Source organism: Oncorhynchus mykiss, chromosome 11 (assembly GCF_013265735.2).
Source record: "Oncorhynchus mykiss isolate Arlee chromosome 11, USDA_OmykA_1.1, whole genome shotgun sequence".
Taxonomy (NCBI): Eukaryota; Metazoa; Chordata; class Actinopteri; order Salmoniformes; family Salmonidae; genus Oncorhynchus; species Oncorhynchus mykiss.
This window is the reverse complement of record NC_048575.1, coordinates 62,115,886-62,138,380: the sequence shown is the minus strand read 5'-3', so window position 1 is coordinate 62,138,380 and position 22,495 is coordinate 62,115,886. Positions and strand designations below refer to the sequence as shown.

Here is a 22,495-nt window from a genome sequence, read left to right as displayed (position 1 = left end):
TTTATTGGATATTTCAAACTTTTTTAACAAATCAAAAACTGAAAAATTGGGCGTGCAAAATTATTCAGCCCCCTTAAGTTAATACTTTGTAGCGCCACCTTTTGCTGCGATTACAGCTGTAAGTCGCTTGGGGTATGTCTCTATCAGTTTTGCACATCGAGAGACTGACATTTTTTCCCATTCCTCCTTGCAAAACAGCTCGAGCTCAGTGAGGTTGAATGGAGAGCATTTGTGAACAGCAGTTTTCAGTTCTTTCCACAGATTCTCGATTGGATTCAGGTCTGGACTTTGACTTGGCCATTCTAACACCTGGATATGTTTATTTTTAAACCATTCCATTGTAGATTTTGCTTTATGTTTTGGATCATTGTCTTGTTGGAAGACAAATCTCCGTCCCAGTCTCAGGTCTTTTGCAGACTCCATCAGGTTTTCTTCCAGAATGGTCCTGTATTTGGCTCCATCCATCTTCCCATCAATTTTAACCATCTTCCCTGTCCCTGCTGAAGAAAAGCAGGCCCAAACCATGATGCTGCCACCACCATGTTTGACAGTGGGGATGGTGTGTTCAGCTGTGTTGCTTTTACGCCAAACATAACGTTTTGCATTGTTGCCAAAAAGTTCCATTTTGGTTTCATCTGACCAGAGCACCTTCTTCCACATGTTTGGTGTGTCTCCCAGGTGGCTTGTGGCAAACTTTAAACTACACTTTTTATGGATATCTTTAAGAAATGGCTTTCTTCTTGCCACTCTTCCATAAAGGCCAGATTTGTGCAATATACGACTGATTGTTGTCCTATGGACAGAGTCTCCCACCTCAGCTGTAGATCTCTGCAGTTCATCCAGAGTGATCATGGGCCTGCATCTCTGATCAGTCTTCTCCTTGTATGAGCTGAAAGTTTAGAGGGACGGCCAGGTCTTGGTAGATTTGCAGTGGTCTGATACTCCTTCCATTTCAATATTATCGCTTGCACAGTGCTCCTTGGGATGTTTAAAGCTTGGGAAATCTTGTATCCAAATCCGGCTTTAAACTTCTTCACAACAGTATCTCGGACCTGCCTGGTGTGTTCCTTGTTCTTCATAATGCTCTCTGCGCTTTTAACGGACCTCTGAGACTATCACAGTGCAGGTGCATTTATACGGAGACTTGATTACACACAGGTGGATTGTATTTGTCATCATTAGTCATTTAGGTCAACATTGGATCATTCAGAGATCCTCACTGAACTTCTGGAGAGAATTTGCTGCACTGAAAGTAAAGGGGCTGAGTAATTTTGCACGCCCAATTTTTCAGTTTTTGATTTGTTAAAAAAGTTTGAAATATCCAATAAATGTCGTTCCACTTCATGATTGTGTCCCACTTGTTGTTGATTCTTCACAAAAAAATACAGTTTTATATCTTTATGTTTGAAGCCTGAAATGTGGCAAAAGGTCGCAAAGTTCAAGGGGGCCGAATACTTTCGCAAGGCACTGTATATATATATATATATATATATATATATATATATATATATATATAGAGAGAGAGAGAGAGAGAGAGAGAGAGAATTAGCACCTTTTCATCCTCTTCACCTCTCCTGATCTTCTCTATCCTTTCTTTTTATCACTTTGCGCTTCTCCACTACCTACTCCTCTCTCTCTATCTCTCCTTTCTTTGGTTCTCCTCCTCCTCCACTCTCTCTATCTCTCCTTTCTTTGGTTCTCCTCCTCCTCCACTCTCTCTATCTTTCCTTTCTCTGGTTCTCCTCCTCCTCCACTCCCAGAGGAATGAAGAGTCACAGCGTATTATTGATTACCCAGCACATTTCACAGGTTGACAATGTGTGTAAGAGGGAGTGTGTTCAAAGGGGACATGACAAGAGAGAGTGAGTGATACTGTACAGACTGACACAGAGAGAGTGATATTGTACAGACTGACACAGAGAGAGTGATATTGTACAGACAGACACAGAGAGAGTGATATTGTACAGACAGACACAGAGAGAGTGATATTGTACAGACAGACACAGAGAGAGTGATATTGTACAGACAGACACAGAGAGAGTGATATTGTACAGTCAGACACAGAGAGAGTGATATTGTACAGACAGACACAGAGAGAGTGATATTGTACAGACAGACACAGAGAGAGGGAGAGTCAGTCCCAAGATGAAGAGGGAGGAAACGCAGCTCTAAGAACATGGACCGGCGTGGGAGGTGTCAAGAGTTTTGTCAAGCCGCTCATTGTTCCGTTAACCTTGTCCTTGTGAAATGCTCCGTCTTCTCTGTGGTTAAACACCACACCCCAACCCACTGTGTTACATCCCTTCATTACACACAAGAAAAACAAGAGAGATGGAGAGTCGGAGAGAGACCGAGGTAAAGAGAGAGAGAGCGAGGGAAAGAGGGAGAGAGAGAGTCAGGTGCGTGGAGCCTGGAGAGGTGTGCAGTCCATCATCTTCAGACAGGTAGACGAGTGGCGTCTGGAGGTTTATTTTTATCTCAGTCTGAGACTTAAGTCTGGAATGAGGAGCGGCTACGCTGCTTGGCTGGGTCCGCTGAGGGGCCTCTGGGAACAGACAAAGGATGCGAGAGAATGGCATCCTATGACCATTATAGTGCACTACTTTCAAGCAGGGCCTACAGGGCTCTGGTCAAAAGTAGTGCATTATTAAGGAAATGGGGTGCCATTTGGGATGTAGACAGACAGTGACCTGCTGCTCTTTCAAACTATCCTACCCTCACCACCGGTCTTTAGTTTCAATAAAAGTACATATTTTGCCTACTGGTTCTTGCTGTGTAGTTTTGGCCACATCAAAGAAAAATGTAACCATTTGCACAATCATCCTAAAATCTCATAAGAAATTGTGTTTTTTCTTACAGTAACGTTATAATATACTATTATATTCGGTTATGTCATGTAGAATAGTATCATTGTGTTCTTGCAGACATTGATTCAAATTTGATCTAACTTTATTAAAGGAGCACCATTCACCACAGTAGCCTGTTCTCTGAGCAGCCGAAACAGTGGAGCAGAGACTGCACATCCTGCACATGCGCAGAAACTTTGGACCTTTAGTTGTCGGGAAGAGGAAGTCGGATCCGCAGCCACTCTGATTAGTTCATACTCTAGATTGTTTTGGTGATTTAAAGTTCTGTTTGACTGCAGTACACTTCCAACACACACCCACACGCATCACCTCATGTCCTCTATCCCCTATACCAGGGGTATTCAACTGTTACCCTACGAGGTCTGGAGCCTGCAGGTTTTATGTTCTACCTGATAATTAATTGCACCCACCTGGTGTCTCAGGTCTAAATCAGTTCCTGATTAGAGAGGAGCAATGACAAAACGCAGTGGAACTGGCTTCGAGGTCCAGAGTTGAGTTTGAGGGCCCTATGTACTAATTATAATGTGCCAGAGCAAAGCATTCACATATTGCAGACCCATCCATGTAACCTTTTGTTTGGGTGATGTTTGCATTATTGATGCTTGACAGTGATGCTACCCTCTTATCTACCAGGGCCATTCCATGTACTAATGTAATGTCCATTACACTTTGTAACATGACATGTAATTGAGAGGACAGTAGACAATGTCTTGGACATCGTTGTGTAATGTTGTCTTGTAATGATCCATTAGCCTCTAGACTACACTGTGTCCATGTTTCTATGGTTCTAGAACTCCCAGACCCAGCCAGGCCTGGATTGTACTGTTAAGAGACTGACTGATACTGCATTGATCCCTGACCTGATCATCGGATGTCTTGTGTCTGTGTATCGGGTAGGCCGCCTGCCCGTCGGCCAGCCCTCCAAGATAGTTTGAACAAAGCAGCTCTAATTCATTCATTGATGAATTAATCAATTGTGAAAGGATTTTCCAGCGTAAGAAAAAGTCTGTTTTTTGGGTGGTATAGAGTGCCTGGGGTAAAACAGAGGCATTTACAGTGTGTTCCCTCGATGCCAACTCATCCCAGCATGCTGTTTGTTCTTCTACTGGCAGGCTGTTTTCAACTTTAACATATATAGAAAGAAGCCTTCTCATTGGCTGTGTCTCATATGGCCCAAAGCTGTCATGGTTGAAATTTGACAGGAGAGGTCAAATTGAAGCATCCAGGCAATCACGTAGCCTAGTGAGGCTACACTACTCTAGTCCAGTGATCATCCTACTAACATGATGTCGTCCCTGTGTTTCTCTGTGCAGGTTAGCTCTCTATGTGTATGAGTACCTGCTGCACGTAGGGGCACAGAAGTCAGCACAGACCTTCCTCTCAGAGGTAAGTGTGTGTATGTGTGTGTCCCAGAACAGGGCTGATTCTCCCTCCTATGCAGCTTCCTGTAAGGCAGGGCAGTGTGTGTGTGGTTAATTTAATTAGTGTGGAGCACAGTGCTGAGCTGGCAGAGCATGCAGGGCGGCAGGTGGTTCAGCATTTAGCCTCCATTTACTGAGATCAGCACAGAGAGTTACGATACACCACCTAGCTGACAGCTTACACTGGCATCTCTCTCTCTCTCTCTCTCTCTCTCTCTCTCTCTGTTAAGGTAAAGAGGTTTGGAAGTTGAAGCCAGTATACTTCTCTAAATCACTGTAAATTAAAATGCAAAAGAAAGAAAGAAAAGGGATAGAGGATGCAGATGCATCAGCTGGCTCCACTCTCCCACTTCCTCCCTCCTCACATGCATGCACACACACTATTTCCTCTCTGGCATCCATGTCATATCACTCTGTCTGTCGTCCGGAGATGGGGGAGATGAAAGGAGAGGGTTTGAGTGTGGGAACTGAGAGCATTAGTTGAGACAGGGATGTATATAAACACAGCCATCCCTCCTTCCCCCACTACCATAGTTCCTACTGAAGTAGAGGAACATGGTTGTAAAGACAGGTTATCTACACAGAGCTGTGTTTACCACACACATCTGTTGACACCTCCAGGCTGAGATGTTAACTAGTTCCTGAGTGGAACCCTATTCCCTATTTAGTGCACTCATTTTGACCAGTGAATAGGGTGCTATTTGGCATGCAATCCCTGAGACCCAACCCAACCTCAGGGCCAAATCCAAACTGCTTCTCCTGCTGCTGCAGAAAGATGGGTTAACACGCCTGATGGTGTTCACGGTTGATATAACATTGACTTTGATGAACTCTGATCAGGCTGCAGTCATGAAAACCTTCTAATGCCAAGTGATATCACTCCCAGAGCCAGCCTAAACAATACCCTGACAGTTGCCCCATTGTGTACAGTTTCCTCAGACAGCCACTCTCCACCGTCGCTCAGTCACATGGTTTAACAGTGTGTGTGTGTGTGTGTGTGTGTGTGTGTGTCAGAGGAGGCTGGTGGGAGGAGCTATTGGAGGACGGGCTCATTGTAATGGCTGGAATGGAATGAAGTCAAAAATGTGGTTTCCATATGTTTGATGTGTTTGATACCGTTCCATTTATTTCATTCCAACCATTACAATGAGCCGGTCCTCCTATAGCTCCTCTCACAAGTCTCCTCTGGTGTGTGTGTTGTGCATGTGTGAGTGACCATAAATCAGCTTTAGCCCAGAGGATGATGTCACTGCTTGCGTTGACCTTGTGTTATGCTAAGTTCTGAAAAAAACGAGAGAGACCGAGTGAAAGGAAAAATAGTGATGGGGCAAACACAGGGGTGTAAGAGGGTTCACCTCTCAGGCTGGTGCATGTCCATATGGAACAGTCCCACAGACACACAACTAATAATGGGCTCTGTGCTCTGGAAGGTTCATAGTACACACATACACACACACCTCAATTATGCAATTACAGTGAGCTCCAAAAGTATTGTCTCTGTGCTCCAGCACTTTAAAATGATACAATGGGGGGATCCCGTGACCCTTGAAGAGATGGCCGCATGAACTAAGAGCTCCGCACAAGTAGTTTCCAATTCCTAATCTTACCTCCACTCCAAGTTCAAACTCATTTAGCTTTAGTAAGAAAAGTCATGGCGGCTACAAAAGGCGACACTACAGGTGACATTTTTACCCGGACTCGAGTATTAGCGACGGAAAAAGCCTCCAGGAAGAAGCTAGCTTCAGAAAAAACTAGCGCCATTAGCCAGGAGCAAGAGAACCCGCTCCCCCCCGAGGCCCAACGAATGCCAACCTCGCACTCTGTCGAAGACATCCTTTCTGAGTTGAGATCCCAACGTACAGAACTAAACACTAAATTAGATGCCATTAATTCTCAGCTCAGTGCGATAGGGGGCAAGGTGACAATCCTGGAAAACGCTTTAACTGACATCAACAACAAGATAACCATAAACGCGGGGCGCCTGGACGAGGCAGAGGGGCGAATCCTATCCATGGAAAACGTATTGACAGATGCCATGGAAACAATAGCATATGCGAAAAAGAACATAGAGCATCTGGAAGAGAAAACAGAGGACCTGGAAAACAGGGGGCGAGAAATCAAGAGAGCTCACCGAGCACTGAGGCCCCCACCAGCAGCACCCAATCACCATACGTTTCCTGAGATTCACCGACAAGGAACGAGTCCTATAGGCGGCGAAAAACAACAACATCACAGTGGGAAACGGCAAACTCACTTTACACCAGGACCTGCCAGCTGGAATACGCCGAAAGCGCCGAGAGTTTGGCGAGGTGAAGAAATACTCAATTGACCGAGGCATCTTCAGGGGATTCAAATACCCAAACGAGCTCAGGATTCTTCACCAAGGAGCCCTGCGACACTTCAAAACTCCCGAAGAGGCAAAACTTTTTTTGAAAGACAATCCTGGTCAATGAGAAACGGACCAATGACTAAATGCGATTAATGCTATTACTAAAGGAGGTAAGACAACATATAGACGATATCCAAAGACCTACCCGCCCTGCTAAATGTCATTATAACCGTCCAATTTATACTTATTTTCCTTTAGCTGAGGGATAGGCTATACTAACCTAACCTAGTTTTTTGTTGCTATTATTACTTGGGGTTCCCTATGTCCCTTGGGGGAGGTATATGTAGGCTGGGCTATTGATTTTATTTTCTCCCTCTTTTAGTGTGGTCTGGACGGGGACTACTGTGTCATTTACTCAATGCGGGGCGGAGAGGATGAGGCATTTCTTTGGTGGGGAGGGGGAGATGTTGTCATTTACTCAATGCGGGGCGGAGAGGATGAGGCATTTCTTTGGTGGGGAGGGGGAGACGTTGTCATTTACTCAATGTGGGGTGGAGAGGATGAGGCATTTCTTTGGTGGGGAGGGGGAGACGTTGTGCGTTGCTAACTGTTCCCGTTTTTTGTTTTATTCGGAACACAGAATTGAGACTGAGCGGGGGGGTAATAGATCCAACAGGATGTGTCGAGTTGTTTGGGAACTCGGCTGGGGTGTTCAGAGATTGTTATTTTATGTACATCATTTATTTTCCTTTTATGTGAACGCAGCTTTAACTACTATCCACTTTTACCCAGCGATGACTTGCACTAAAGTTCAATTACTGTTCGATGACGATGACTAGTACCTTAAATCTATTGACATGGAACTGCCATGGTCTAGGGCATGCAATAAAACTGAAAAAGATACTATGTGCCCTAAAAAAGGAAAAGCAGACATCGCGCTATTACAAGAGACACACCTCTGTGATGCTGAACATGCCAAACTCCGCAGAGCTTGGGTGGGACAGGTCTATTTCTCACTTTTCAAATCAAACAGTAGAGGCACAGCCATACTTATCCATAAAAATGTTCCATTCATAATTGACAAAAACATATCTGATCCGGAGGGGAGATTTATTTTGCTAACTGGGTCACTATATGGTCAACCAATTACTATATTAAACATATACGCCCCTAACACAGATACTCCTGCCTTCATGTCAAAAATGATAACCCTGTTCAATGAGCATTGTGTTTCCTTTGGCGTGGTGGCCGGAGATTTTAATTGTACCCTTAACCCAACCCTAGACAAATCATCTCAAGTCCCCACCACAAATCCTAGATCTGCAAAGATGTTGAACTCTCTTACTAAGGAGATGGAACTGATAGATATCTGGAGAGAGACTAATAGCTCATCTATGGACTATACAAACTACTCTAACGTCCATAACACCTACTCCCGTATATATTATATTTTTATCCCAAAGAGTTTCATAAATTCAGCCAATCGGACCCATAGCACTTTCAGATCACGCCTTTGTCCACCTCCGCTTTGACCTCTGCAAAAACATCCCGAGGTCAAAGAGCTGGAAATTCAACACCTCCATGCTATCAAACGAAGTGTTCCATACATTGGTAACTACATGGATAGACAACTACACACAAGACAACAAAGATTCTCCTGTTTCTCCGTCCACAATGTGGGACGCTGCTAAAGCCACACTAAGAGGTCATCTAATTACATATGCTTCCTCTAAGAAAAAAGCAATGGAAGCACACAGGCTAGATCTTGAAAGGGAGCTGGAATGCTGTGAAAAAATACATAAACAATCCCCAGACAGCACCTCCTGGAGTCACCTTAAAGCAGCCAAAGCTAAACTGAATTTGGACTATACTCGGGAGATAAAAAAATAAGTTTTCTTTACTAAACAGAAATATCATGAGTATAGCAATAGGCCCAGTAGATTGCTTGCTTACCAATTAAAAAAGGAGCAGTCAGAGCGTACAATCATGGCTATCCGAACAGCAGAGGACGAGGTCACATATGACCCAAAAAATATCAATTTAACTTTTTATGATTTTTACTGCAAACTATAAAAACACACGGAGGCAGAACTCCACTCTTTCCTACAGGGAATCTCGCTACCTAAACTATCAGAGACCGACCAAGAAGATCTCAACTCCCCCTTCACTCCTGAGGAGATCCTGGAGGCAATTACCTCCATGCCACCTAATAAGTCCCCAGGCCCAGATGGATTCCCCAGAGAGTTCTACAAAGCTCTTTGGCCCCAACTCAGCCCTATCTTCATTCCAATTCTGGAGGATTCTCCCAGACTCAATGCACACAGCTCGCATTACAGTGTTGCTCAAAAAGGACACTGTAATGTCCTGCTTGTCCTTCCGGCCCATAAGCTTGTTGGATTTCGACTATAAAATAATTACCAAATTGCTCGCCAAAAGACTAAACACTCTTCTTCCCAAAATAATAAAAGCGGACCAAACTGGATTTATTAGAGACAGATACTCTTCTGATAACATTCGCCGTCTTTTTGATATTATTGATCAAGTAAACGCACAGAAGACCTCTGTCCTGCTGGCTTCACTGGTTATAATAAATCCCACTATGCCCTCAGACAAACCATCAAACAGGCAAAGCGTCAATACAGGACTTAGATCGAATCCTACTACACCGGCTCTGACACTCGTCGGGTGACTATTATGGGTTACAAAGGGATTCCCAACCGTGAGCTGCCCACTGACTTGAGCCTACCAGACGGGCTAAATTACTTTTATGCTTGCTTTGAGGCAAGCAACACTGAAGCATGCATGAGAGCACCAGCTGTTCTGGACAACTGTGTGATCATGCTCTCCGTAGCCGATATGAGCAAGACCTTTAAACAGGTCAACATTCCCAGACGGATTACCAGGACATGTACTCAGGACGTGTACGCATGGACCAACTGGCAAGTGTCTTCACTGACATTTTCAACCTCTCCTTGACCAAGTCTGTAATACCTGTTTCAAGCAGACCACCATTGTCCCTGTGCCCAACAAAGCGAAGGTAACCTGCTTAAATGACTACCGCCCCGTAGCACTCACATCAGTAGCCATGAAGTGCTTTGAAAGGCTGGTCATGGCTCATATCAACACCATCATCCTGAAAACCCTAGACCCATACCGCCCCAACAATTTCACAGATTACGCAATCTCAATCACACTCCACACTGCCCTTTCCCACCCGGACAAAAATAACACCTATGTGAGAATGCTGTTCATTGACTACAGCTCAGCGTTCAACACCATAGTGCCACAAAGCTCATCACTAAGCTAAGTACCCTGGGAGTAAACACCTCCATCTGGAACTGGATCCTGGACTTCCTGACTGGCTGCCCCCAGGTGGTAAGAGTAGGCAACAATACACCTGCCACACTGATCCTCACCACGGCGGCCCCTCAGGGGTGCGTGCTTAGCCCTCTCCTGTACTCCCTGTTCACCAAGCACGACTCCAACACCATCATTAAGTTCGCTGATAACAAACCAGGCAAAATTAAACAGGCTTATTTTTTATAATGAATATGATTTCGAAGGGTAGAAATGATTACATATTAAAGCATTAGACCTCTCACTAAAGGCTTCAGTCATACAAAAGTTATACTTAAATCCAAACTGGTTCTCTCACAAATTAATAACAATGTCTCACCCCATGCTCAATAATGGCCTTTTCCCTTTATTCAGATTACAACCACACACTTTCAGTTATTTGAATAGGAAATAATCTCTCAAATATTGCTTGTTTAAAAAAAAAGCTACAATTTCAATTTGGTTACAATTTCAATTGAATCCACCTGAAAAAACAGAACAAATAATACAACAAATATTGTGGTTAAACTCAAATATACTATTAGATCAAAAACATGTATTTTTTATTTAAAGAAATGTATAATCTTTGTAAATTATATCATAAATTGGACTGGTGGAGTAATGTCTATCTGTCTAATGTCTACACTCTATCTGATCAATTTTATGTTATTTTAATGGACAAAAAAATGTGCTCTTCTTTCAAAAACAAGGACATTTCTAAGTGATCCAAACTTTTGAACTTTTATTATTAGAGTAAGAATTCGACGGACACTGTGAAAGCTTAAAACACATTTATTCTTCCAGAAGGATCGAACAGCTGAACTGACAAAAACATCTTCACAATAGTGGTGGTGTAAATGTACCCCACTTTGGGTGGAGTCTCCTCCTCCTCGCTAAACATTGTATCTTCATTGCTAGGCAGGAAACTTTGTGATACGGGCAATAATCTTTTCCTTCTCCCTTAACATGATCTGACCTGACCTCGACCCCCTTCATCACTAATCCATGACTCTCTCCCGTATCAATGCCTACCACATATGATCGTTTTCCCTACACTCAGTACATTCCACGCTTAATTGCACACACTATATACCTTCCTCCTACAGATAACCATTACCTTCTGGTGTAGACCTTCTAAACTATAGCACTCAATATCTCAATAGAATACCTGATAATTAACCCTATTTCAAGTTTAGGAGTTAGAACCCAGAATCCATCGATATGTACAGTTGAAGTCGGAAGTTTACGTACACTTAGGTTGGAGTCATTAAAACTTGTTTTTCAACCACTCCACAAATTTCTTGTTAACAAACTATAGTTTTGGCAAACTATGTGCATGACACAAGTAATGACACAAGTAATTTTATGTGCATGACACAAGTAATTTTTCCAACAATTGTTTACAGACAGATTATTTCACTTCATTTGAGTCAATTTGAGGTGTACCTGTGCATGTATTTCAAGGCCTACCTTCAAACTCAGTGCCTCTTTGCTTGACATCATGGGAAAATCAAAAGAAATCAGCCAAGACCTCAGAAAAAATATTGGAGACCTCCACAAGTCTGGTTCATCCTTGGGAGCAATTTCCAAACACCTGAAGGTACCACATTCATCTGTACAAACAATAGTACGCAAGTATAAACACCATGGAAACATGCAGGCGTCACACCACTCAGGAAGGAGACGCGTTCTGTCTCCTAGAGATGAACGTACTTTGGTACGAAAAGTGCAAATCAATCCCAGAACAACAGCAAAGGACCTTGTGAATGCTGGAGGAAACGAGTACAAAAGTATCTATATCCACAGTAAAACGAGTCCTATATCGACATAACCTGAAAGGACGCTCAGCCAGGAAGAGCCACTGCTCCAAAACCTCCATAAAAAAAGCCAGACTACGGTTTGCAACTGCACATGGGGACAAAGATCGTACTTTTTGGAGAAATGTCCTCTGGTCTGATGACACAAAAATAGAACTGTTTGGCCATAATGACCATCATTATGTTTGGAGGAAAAAGGGGGGGCTTGCAAGCCGAAGAACACCATCCCAACCGTGAAGCACGACAGTGGCAGCATCATGTTGTGGGGGTGCTTTGCTGCAGGAGGGTCTGGTGCACTTCACAAAATAGATGACATCATAAGGTAGGAAAATTATGTGGATATATTGAAGCAACATCTCAAGACATCAGCAGGAAGTTAAAGCTTGGTCGCAAATGAGTCTTCCAAATGTACAATGACCCCAAGCATACTTCCAAAGTTGTGACAAAATGGCTTAAGGACAACAGAGTCAAGGTATATGAGTGGCCATCACAAAGCCCTGACTTCAAACCTATAGAAAATTTGTGGGCAAAACTGAAAAAGTGTGTGCGAGCAAGGAGGCCTACAAACCTGACTCAGTTACAACCAGCTCTGTCAGGAGGAATGGGCCAAAAGTCCCCCAACTTATTGTGGGAAGCTTGTGGAAGAATACCTGACACATTTTACCCAAGTTAAACCATTTAAAAGCAATGCTACCAAATACTAATTGGGAATGGGAATGTGATGAAAGAAATAAAAGCTGAAATAAATAATTCTCTCTACTATTATTCTGGCATTTCACATTCTTAAAATAAAGTGGTCATCCTAACTGACCTAAGACAGGGAATTTTTACGAGGATGAAATGTCAGGAATTGTGAAAAACTGAGTTTAAATGTGTTTGGCTAAGGTGTATGTTAATTTCTGACTTCAACTGTATAAATATTTGAAAAAAATATATAAGGGGGATTGGAAGTGATGCAGACAATTACATTGATGGATGCTACAATCTATCTGCAATATTAAAGCTGATCTACCCCCTTTACATTTTTTAAAAATGTTTGGTGACGACACAACGGTGGTAGGCCTGATCACCAACAACGTTGAGACAGCCTTTAGGGAGGACGTCAGAGACCTGGCAGTGTGGTGCCATGATAACAGCCTTTCCCTCAACGTGAGCAAGTCAAACGAGATTATCGTGGACTACAGGAAAAGGAGGGCTGAACACGCCCCCATTCACATCAACGTGGTTGTAGTGAAGCGGGTCGAGAGTTTCAAGTTTCTTGAAGTCCACATCACCAACAAACTATCATGTTCCAAACACACCAAGAAAGTCATGAAGAGGGCACGGCAATGCCTTCTCCCCCTCAGGTGACTGAACATTTTTGGCATGGGTTCCCAGATCCTCAAAGTTTTACAGCTGCACCATTGAGAGCATCCTGACCAGTTGCATCACCGCCTGGTATGGCAACTGCTCGGCATCCGACCGAAAGGTGCTACAGAGGATAGTGAGTACGGCTCAGTACATAACAGGGGCCAAGCTTCCTGCCATCCAGGACCTATATACTAGGCGGTGTCAGAGGAAAGCCCAACAAATTGTCAAAGACTCCAGTCACACAAGTCATGGACTGTTTTCTCTGCTACCGCACGGCAAGCTTTACCAGAGCTCCAAGTCTAGGTTCAGAAGGCTCCTTAACAGCTTCTACCCCCCAAGCCATAAGACTGCTGAACAATGAATCAAACGGCCACCCGGACTGTTTGCATTGACACCACTCCCTCTCTAACTTTAAGCATCGAACTTCAGAGCAGCTTACCAATCACTGTACCTGTACAGAGCCCATCTGTAAATAGCACACCCAACTACCTCATCCCCATATTGTTTTTTGTTTTTTTTGCTCTTTTGCACCCCAGTATCTCTACTTGCACATCATCTTCTGCACATCTATCACTCCAGTGTTAATGCTAAATTGTAATTATTTCGCCTCTATGGCCTATTTATTGCCTTACTCTTACTACATTTGCACACACTGTACATTTACTTTTTCTATTGTGTTATTGACTGTATGTTTGTTTATCCCATGTGTAACTTTGTGTTTTTGTCGCACTGCTTTGCTTTATCTTTGTCAAGTCCTGGTCTGTTTCACCTGTCCTTGTTTTTGTCTCCACCCCCTCCAGGTGTCGCTTATTTTCCCCAGTGTATTTATCCCTGTGTTTCCTGTCTCTCTGTGCCAGTTTTTGACCTTTGTCTGTTTTTCTGGACTCCATTCCCTCCTGCCTGACCATTCTGCCTGCCCTGACCTCGAGCCTGCCTGACCATTCTGCCTGCCATTCTGTACCTCTGGAACTCTGAACTGGTTTGACCTTTTGCCTGTCCACGACCATTCTCTTGCCTACCCTTTGATTGTTAATAAGCATCTTGGTCTCTAACCATCTGCCTCCTGTGTCTGCATCTGGGTCTCGCCTTGTGCCATTATAATCTTGGCCAGGTCACAGTTGTAAAATGGCCTTCCTAAACTGGCCTACTTGGTTAAATAAAGGTGAAATAAAAAATGTTTTTATTGTGTTACTTAAAATGTGTATTTTTTTAAACTTTAGTTTATTTAGAAAATATTTTCTTAACTAAATATTTGTTAAACTGCATTGTTGGTTAAGGGCTTGTCAGTAAGCATTTCATGGTAAGGTATTCGGCGCATGGACAAATATAAGTTGATTTGATGAATCCCCTCAAATGCTAACCTCCCCTGTTATTGTAATGGTGAAAGGTTAGCATGTCATGGAGGTATGATATTTGTGCGTCATCATTATTAACAATTCAGTCAGGATTATCCATAATCATGGTTGCATCCACATTAATGTAGAAGTTTAGAAACATTCTATTCTTATTTACAATTAAAGTGACTCCAAAATGACAATACATTATTTACCCAAATAATCTGAAACACAAAATAAAATGATCTGAAACACAAAATAAAATGATCTGAAACACAAAATAAAATGATCTAAAACACAAAATAAAATAATCTGAAACACAAAATAAAATAATCTGAAACACAAAATAAAATAATCTGAAACACAAAATAAAATGATCTGAAACACAAAATAAAATGATCTGAAACACAAAATAAAATGATCTAAAACACAAAATAAAATAATCTGAAACACAAAATAAAATGATCTGAAACACAAAATAAAATGATCTAAAACACAAAATAAAATGATCTAAAACACAAAATAAAATAATCTGAAACACAAAATAAAATAATCTGAAACACAAAATAAAATGATCTGAAACACAAAATAAAATAATCTGAAACACAAAATAAAATAATCTGAAACACAAAATAAAATGATCTAAAACACAAAATAAAATGATCTAAAACACAAAATAAAATAATCTGAAACACAAAATAAAATAATCTGAAACACAAAATAAAATAATCTGAAACACAAAATAAAATAATCTGAAACACAAAATAAAATTATTTGAAACACAACCAAAACAAATAGCAAATGTAGAGTCACAAGCTTGATCTAATCATTGGGTTCTAGGAATATGGGACCAAATACTAAACTTTTGACTACGTTGATACACATATAAGTGAATTTGTCCCAATACTTTTGGTACCCTGAAATAAAGGGACTATATACAGAAAGTGCTATAATTTCTAAATGGTTCACCCGATGTGGATGAAAATACCCTCTAATAAAAGATGACAGTCTGCACTTTAACCTCATAGTCATTGTATCATTTGAAATCCAAAGGGTTGGAGCACAGAGCCAAAACAACAGAAAATGTGTCACTCTCCCAATACTTTTGGAGCTCACTGTATATAATGATGTGTATGTGAATTTCCACATACTCTCACAATACTTGTAGACTTTAGTTTCATATCATGAATATTACAGTACGATTGTCACGGTCGTCTAGGTGTGAAGGAGAGTCGGACCAAAATGCGGCGTGATATGTGTTCATGTTGAATGTTTAATTAAAGAAAGAACTGAACACTGAAACACTATACAAAAACAGTAAACAAAATAACAACCCTGAAGCTAATGCGAGCTGCGCTGAAACAAGCCATCAACATAGACAATCACCCACAAACAAACAGTGCAACCCAGGCTACCTAAGTATGATTCTCAATCAGAGACAACTAATGACACCTGCCTCTGATTGAGAACCATACTAGGCCGAAACATAGAAATGTCCCAAAACATAGAAAAACAAACATAGACTGCCCACCCAACTCACGCCCTGACCATACTAAATAAATACAAAACAAAGGAAATAAAGGTCAGAACGTGACAACGATGGAGTCTACACCTATACTTTATACACCTTATCTGAAACCTCTCTGTCTTTCTGTCTCTCTGGTAGATCCGATGGGAGAAGAACATCACATTAGGAGAGCCCCCAGGATTCCTCCACTCTTGGTGGTGGTGAGTACAGTACTACGTCTTCCACTCCATTCCCTCACACTCTCATTTATCTTCATCCTCCTCTCTATTACAACTTGTTGTCAATGACTTGTTGTAAATGACAATGACCTATCAATCGACTTAGCTGGGCCTGTATTAAAATGAATTCAGTTTTCCTTTTTAGATGTTAATGAGAGGGAAGGGAAAGGTGGGGTGCCTAGTCAGTCTGATTCAGAGAGGTTTCGGGGGGCTGCCTTGTCAGACAGGGGGACCTTGTCCATCCTACTCCTACTCTGAGATCCTCTGTGAATACGGGTCCTGGTAACATTCTGGAAAAATCAGGATGATAACATTAATAATGATAAAGATAATGTTATTTTTGTGTGTTTTTTGCACTTCTGTGTATATAACCTCCCCGCCCTCCCTGTGCTACAGTGTGTTCTGGGACCTGTACTGCGCGGCCCCGGAAAGGAGAGAGACATGTGAACATTCTAGTGAGGCCAAGGCCTTCCATGACTATGTGAGTCACCATCAACATTACCTCACCCCGTCCACAATCACAAGCACTGCTGCCCCACACAGGTGCCTACTGCTGCCCCACACTGGTGCCTACTCCTGCCCCACACTGGTGCCTACTGCTGCCCCAAACTGGTGCCTACTACTGTCCCACACAGGTGCCTACTCCTGCCCCAAACTGGTGCCTACTACTGCCCCACACAGGTGCCTACTGTTGCCCCAAACTGGTGCCAACTACTGCCCCACACAGGTGCCTACTACTACCCCACACTGGTGCCTACTGCTGCCCCACACTGGTGCCTACTACTACCCCACACTGGTGCCTACTGCTGTACCACACTGGTGCCTACTACTACCCCACACTGGTGCCTACTACTGCCCCACACTGGTGCCTACTGCTGCCCCAAACTGGTGTCAACTACTGCCCCACACAGGTGCCAACCAGTTCTGCCAGTGTTTTTAAATAGATATACAATGGATAGGAGTTGAGCGGCTGGATGTAGGCTAACTTGTGAAGATGAACTTGATGGAAATACTGTGATGATACAGTGCCTTGCGAAAGTATTCGGCCCCCTTGAACTTTGCGACCTTTTGCCACATTTCAGGCTTCAAACATAAAGATATAAAACTGTATTTTTTTGTGAAGAATCAACAACAAGTGGGACACAATCATGAAGTGGAACGACATTTATTGGATATTTCAAACTTTTTTAACAAATCAAAAACTGAAAAATTGGGCGTGCAAAATTATTCAGCCCCTTTACTTTCAGTGCAGCAAACTCTCTCCAGAAGTTCAGTGAGGATCTCTGAATGATCCAATGTTGACCTAAATGACTAATGATGATAAATACAACACCTGTGTGTAATCAGGTCTCCGTATAAATGCACCTGCACTGTGATAGTCTCAGAGGTCCGTTAAAAGCGCAGAGAGCATCATGAAGAACAAGGAACACACCAGGCAGGTCCGAGATACTGTTGTGAAGAAGTTTAAAGCCGGATTTGGATACAAAAAGATTTCCCAAGCTTTAAACATCCCAAGGAGCACTGTGCAAGCGATAATATTGAAATGGAAGGAGTATCAGACGACTGCAAATCTACCAAGACCTGGCCGTCCCTCTAAACTTTCAGCTCATACAAGGAGAAGACTGATCAGAGATGCAGCCAAGAGGCCCATGATCACTCTGGATGAACTGCAGAGATCTACAGCTGAGGTGGGAGACTCTGTCCATAGGACAACAATCAGTCGTATATTGCACAAATCTGGCCTTTATGGAAGAGTGGCAAGAAGAAAGCCATTTCTTAAAGATATCCATAAAAAGTGTAATTTAAAGTTTGCCACAAGCCACCTGGGAGACACACCAAACATGTGGAAGAAGGTGCTCTGGTCAGATGAAACCAAAATTGAACTTTTTGGCAACAATGCAAAACGTTATGTTTGGCGTAAAAGCAACACAGCTGAACACACCATCCCCACTGTCAAACATGGTGGCAGCATCATGGTTTGGGCCTGCTTTTCTTCAGCAGGGACAGGGAAGATGGTTAAAATTGATGGGAAGATGGATGGAGCCAAATACAGGACCATTCTGGAAGAAAACCTGATGGAGTCTGCAAAAGACCTGAGACTGGGATGGAGATTTGTCTTCCAACAAGACAATGATCCAAAACATAAAGCAAAATCTACAATGGAATGGTTCAAAAATAAACATATCCAGGTGTTAGAATGGCCAAGTCAAAGTCCAGACCTGAATCCAATCGAGAATCTGTGGAAAGAACTGAAAACTGCTGTTCACAAATGCTCTCCATCCAACCTCACTGAGCTCGAGCTGTTTTGCAAGGAGGAATGGGAAAAAATGTCAGTCTCTCGATGTGCAAAACTGATAGAGACATACCCCAAGCGACTTACAGCTGTAATCGCAGCAAAAGGTGGCGCTACAAAGTATTAACTTAAGGGGGCTGAATAATTTTGCACGCCCAATTTTTAAGTTTTTGATTTGTTAAAAAAGTTTGAAATATCCAATAAATGTTGTTCCACTTCATGATTGTGTCCCACTTGTTGTTGATTCTTCACAAAAAAATACAGTTTTATATCTTTATGTTTGAAGCCTGAAATGTGGCAAAAGGTCGCAAAGTTCAAGGGGGCCGAATACTTTCGCAAGGCACTGTATGTTCTGTGTTGACTATTTTGATGTGGTGTGTTCAGTAAGTATCTGTTTACTATGTGATGTGATGTGTTCAGGTAAGTGCTGTCCAGTAACAGTAACGGGGAAAGTCATGTAAGCATATCCAGAGCCTGAGCTCTGTCTCTCTCTCTCTGTCTCTCTCTCTGTCTCTCTGTCTCTCTCTGTATCTCTCTCTCTCTGTCTCTCTCTCTCTATCTCTCTCTCTGTCTCTCTCTCTCTCTCTCTCTCTCTGTCTCTCTCTCTCTCTGTCTCTCTCTCTCTATCTCTCTCTCTCTGTCTCTCTCTCTCTCTCTCTCTCTCTCTCTCTCTCTGTCTCTCTCTCTCTATCTCTCTCTCTCTGTCTCTCTCTCTCTCTCTCTCTCTCTCTCTCTCTCTCGGAGTGCATGCTGGGAGTGAGTCGTCAAGCAGGAGTGATTGTGAGAACGAATGGAATTTCTTTTCACTCTATTGGGTTTTGGTATGTACATATATATATATTGATTAGTTTAGTTGTTTTAAGGGTATATTGTTTAACTATCACTAAGCACGTATAGGGGTGGTGGGATCTTTGAGGTTGGTTTTTCGCGAGGGCACAACCAGCGGGTGGGGCTGGTTGTAATGGCCACTCGCGGAAGTGTAGAGTTTGAAAAACTTAGTCGGAGGCATGGAGTAAAAATTCCTGCTGCGGCTGGGTGTTCAGTGGAAGAATGTAGCTTGGCTGTGGGTGCTATCATTGGGTATGATAGCATTAAATCAGCCTCAAGGATGAATAGCGCTGTAGTGATATTCTTAGATTCAATTGAAAAGGTGAATAAGATAGTTGAGAGGGGTGTTGTGTTGCGGGAGACACAGACGCCGGTATTTCCGCTTATGAATCCTGCGAAGAAAGTTATGCTTTCTAACGTGCCACCATTTGTTAGAGATGAAGTGTTAGAGCGAGAGTTATCTCGCCATGGTCAAATCGTATCTACAATAAAGAAGGTTCTTTTTGGATGCAAATCTCCGTTGTTGAAACATGTCGTGTCTCATAGGAGGCAAGTGCATATGATTTTAAAAAAGGAAGGAGATGAACTGAATTTAGCGTTTAGTTTTAAGATTGATGGATTTGATTATGTCTTTTATGCATCTACTGAATCAATGAAATGTTTTGGATGTGGAAGAGAGGGGCATTTGGTGCGTAATTGTCCCGAGAATGAACGCGCTGAGCCTGGTAGTAGCTTTAGTGCGGGTGCAACTAACGTACCACAGCGAAGGGATGAAAATACTACAGGTGTAGGGGAAGAGAGAAGGTGGGCAGATGTGGTTGGAAAAGTAGGAGAGGAAGGCATTGTGGATACGGGGGCAATTGTGGTAGATCAGAACAAAGAGGGAGGGGAAACACTAGGTGAGATTGCGACTGCCGTCGCTGAGGTGGTGCTGGAAAATGAAATTGGAGGTCAAGAGGAGATTGAAATAACGGAAAAAGAAGCGGATGTTTTCAAAATACCGAGGAGTAAAAGGAAGAATTTAAGGGGTGGTGAAGGGTCTAATTCTAAGAGAAAGGTAGAGATGGATAAATCAGGTGAAGATGAACAGGTTGTAGAGATGGGGTTTTCTTCTGGGGAGGATAGCGAGAGTGAGTCATCTGACGCGTCACAACAATATAGTGAGATAGATGGGGTGGAAGGGAGGTATGGGATCGAGAAGATACGTCAATTTCTGAAGTTGACAAAAGGGAAGAAATATATGCAGGATTACAATGTAACTGATTTTTTCCCTGAACGTGAATTGTTTATTGAATCAGCAAAGTTTCTGATGTCAAAAATTACAGGGGGAGGTTTGAAAAGCCCTGAAATTGCTAGACTCAAGAAAGTGGTCACGAGAGTAATAAGTGATGTAAATTCTAAAGAAAATGAAAGAGTTCAGTTGCAGTTTTAACTTTGTAAAGAGATGTGGTGGCTGTATCTTCCTCTGTTTTTTTTTCTTATCCATGAGCAGTTTTAAGATCTCTTCTTTAAACGTAAATGGGGCAAGAGATGTTAAAAAAAGAGCCATGGTGTATGAGTTAATGAGGGGAAAGGGAAGTGACATAATTTTTCTGCAAGAAACGCATAGTAATTTGGAAAATGAAGTTATGTGGCAACAGGAGTGGGGGGGGACAGTGGTGTGTAGTCATAAAAACTCAAAAAGTGGGGGTGTGGTTATCTTGTTCTCAAAAGGGTTTTTGCCTTTGTCATACGAGGTTGAAGAGGTAGTTGAGGGGAGGTTATTAAAAGTTAGAGCAAGGTATGAAAATATCAATATGTGTCTGATAAATGTATATGCCCCAGTGGTGACAGTTGAGAGGGTATGTTTTTTAGAGACATTATCAAATACCATTGAGAAATGTAACAAAGAAGATTATTTGTTTATTGCTGGGGATTTTAACTGCACAGTTAGCGATTTAGATAGAAATCACCAAGAACCTCATATAGCCTCAAGGACGTTTTTAAAACGCCTTATTGTAACAAATGAACTGTGTGATATTTGGCGGAGTCAACATGAAGGAACAAGGCAGTACACCTGGGCGCATGTGAGAGAGAACATCATCTCTATGGCCAGGTTAGATAGGTTTTATGTTTTTGAGCATCAATCTCAGGTCTGTAAATCAAGTGTGATAACTCCAGTGGGATTTTCTGATCATTGTTTAATAACAGAGGTGGTGTTCATTAACGATGTAAAACCTAAAAGCGCATATTGGCATTTTAATATAACTTTATTGAGTGATGCTCACTTCAGGAAATGTTTCAGTATTTTTTGGGAGAGGTGGAGGGCTCAAAAGGCCAGTTTTGTATCCCTTCAACAATGGTGGGATATAGGAAAAATCCAGATTCAACAATTTTGTAATCAATACACGAGGAATGTCACCAAGGATATCACCAGATCAATGAAAGCCCTAGAGATTGAAATAGTGGAACTCATGACGTTGGTTGAGACCACAGGAGATCGAGGCCATACTCAGGCCCTCAAGAGGAGAAAAGCTGCATTGGCAGATCTGCTGGGTATCAGAGCACAGGGGGCACTGGTGAGAAGTAAATTTCAGGGCATATCTGAAATGGATGCCTCATCCAAATTTTTCTTTGGTTTAGAGAAAAAGAATGGACAAAGAAAAATTATTCATTGTCTCAAATCAGCTGTTGGACAAGAGCTCACTAGCCCTAGTGAAATTAGAAAGAGGGCAGTAGAGTTCTATGCTGAGCTCTACAAGTGTGAGTACAAAGAGGACAAAACAGTGACACAGCAGTTCTTTGATGGGCTCCCAAAGGTGCCTGCAGAAGCTCAGGTTGAGCTTGAGCAACCATTGTCTTTGCAGGATTTATACACTGCATTAAATGGCATGGAAAATGGAAGGGCACCAGGCATTGATGGGCTTCCCGTTGACTTTTTTAAGTCTTTTTGGGCTATGTTGGGAGAGGATTGGTTAGAAGTAGCTAATGATAGTTTAACCGGAGGGTTACTACCAATAAGCTGCAGAAGGGCTGTCCTCACCCTACTGCCCAAAAAGGGTGACCCGAGGGAGGTGAAGAACTGGAGGCCGGTGGCTTTATTGTGTACTGATTATAAGATATTGTCAAAGGCTTTGTCCAACAGGCTGAGGGAGGTGATGGGGCAAATCATACATACGGATCAGTCCTACTGTG

The 22,495-nt window shown here is 42.4% G+C and overlaps 1 protein-coding gene across 1 annotated transcript in view; it reads left to right on the top strand.

Moving 5' to 3' along the window:
* Nucleotides 1-22,495, top strand: part of LOC110536178 (single-stranded DNA-binding protein 2) — a 131,850-nt gene that overhangs the window by 41,956 nt on the left and 67,399 nt on the right. The window contains exons 2-4 of the mRNA XM_021621782.2: nucleotides 4,181-4,253; nucleotides 16,121-16,182; nucleotides 16,597-16,681. Of these exons, the coding sequence (XP_021477457.1) occupies nucleotides 4,181-4,253; nucleotides 16,121-16,182; nucleotides 16,597-16,681 (220 nt within the window). The remainder of the gene's footprint in view (nucleotides 1-4,180; nucleotides 4,254-16,120; nucleotides 16,183-16,596; nucleotides 16,682-22,495) is intronic.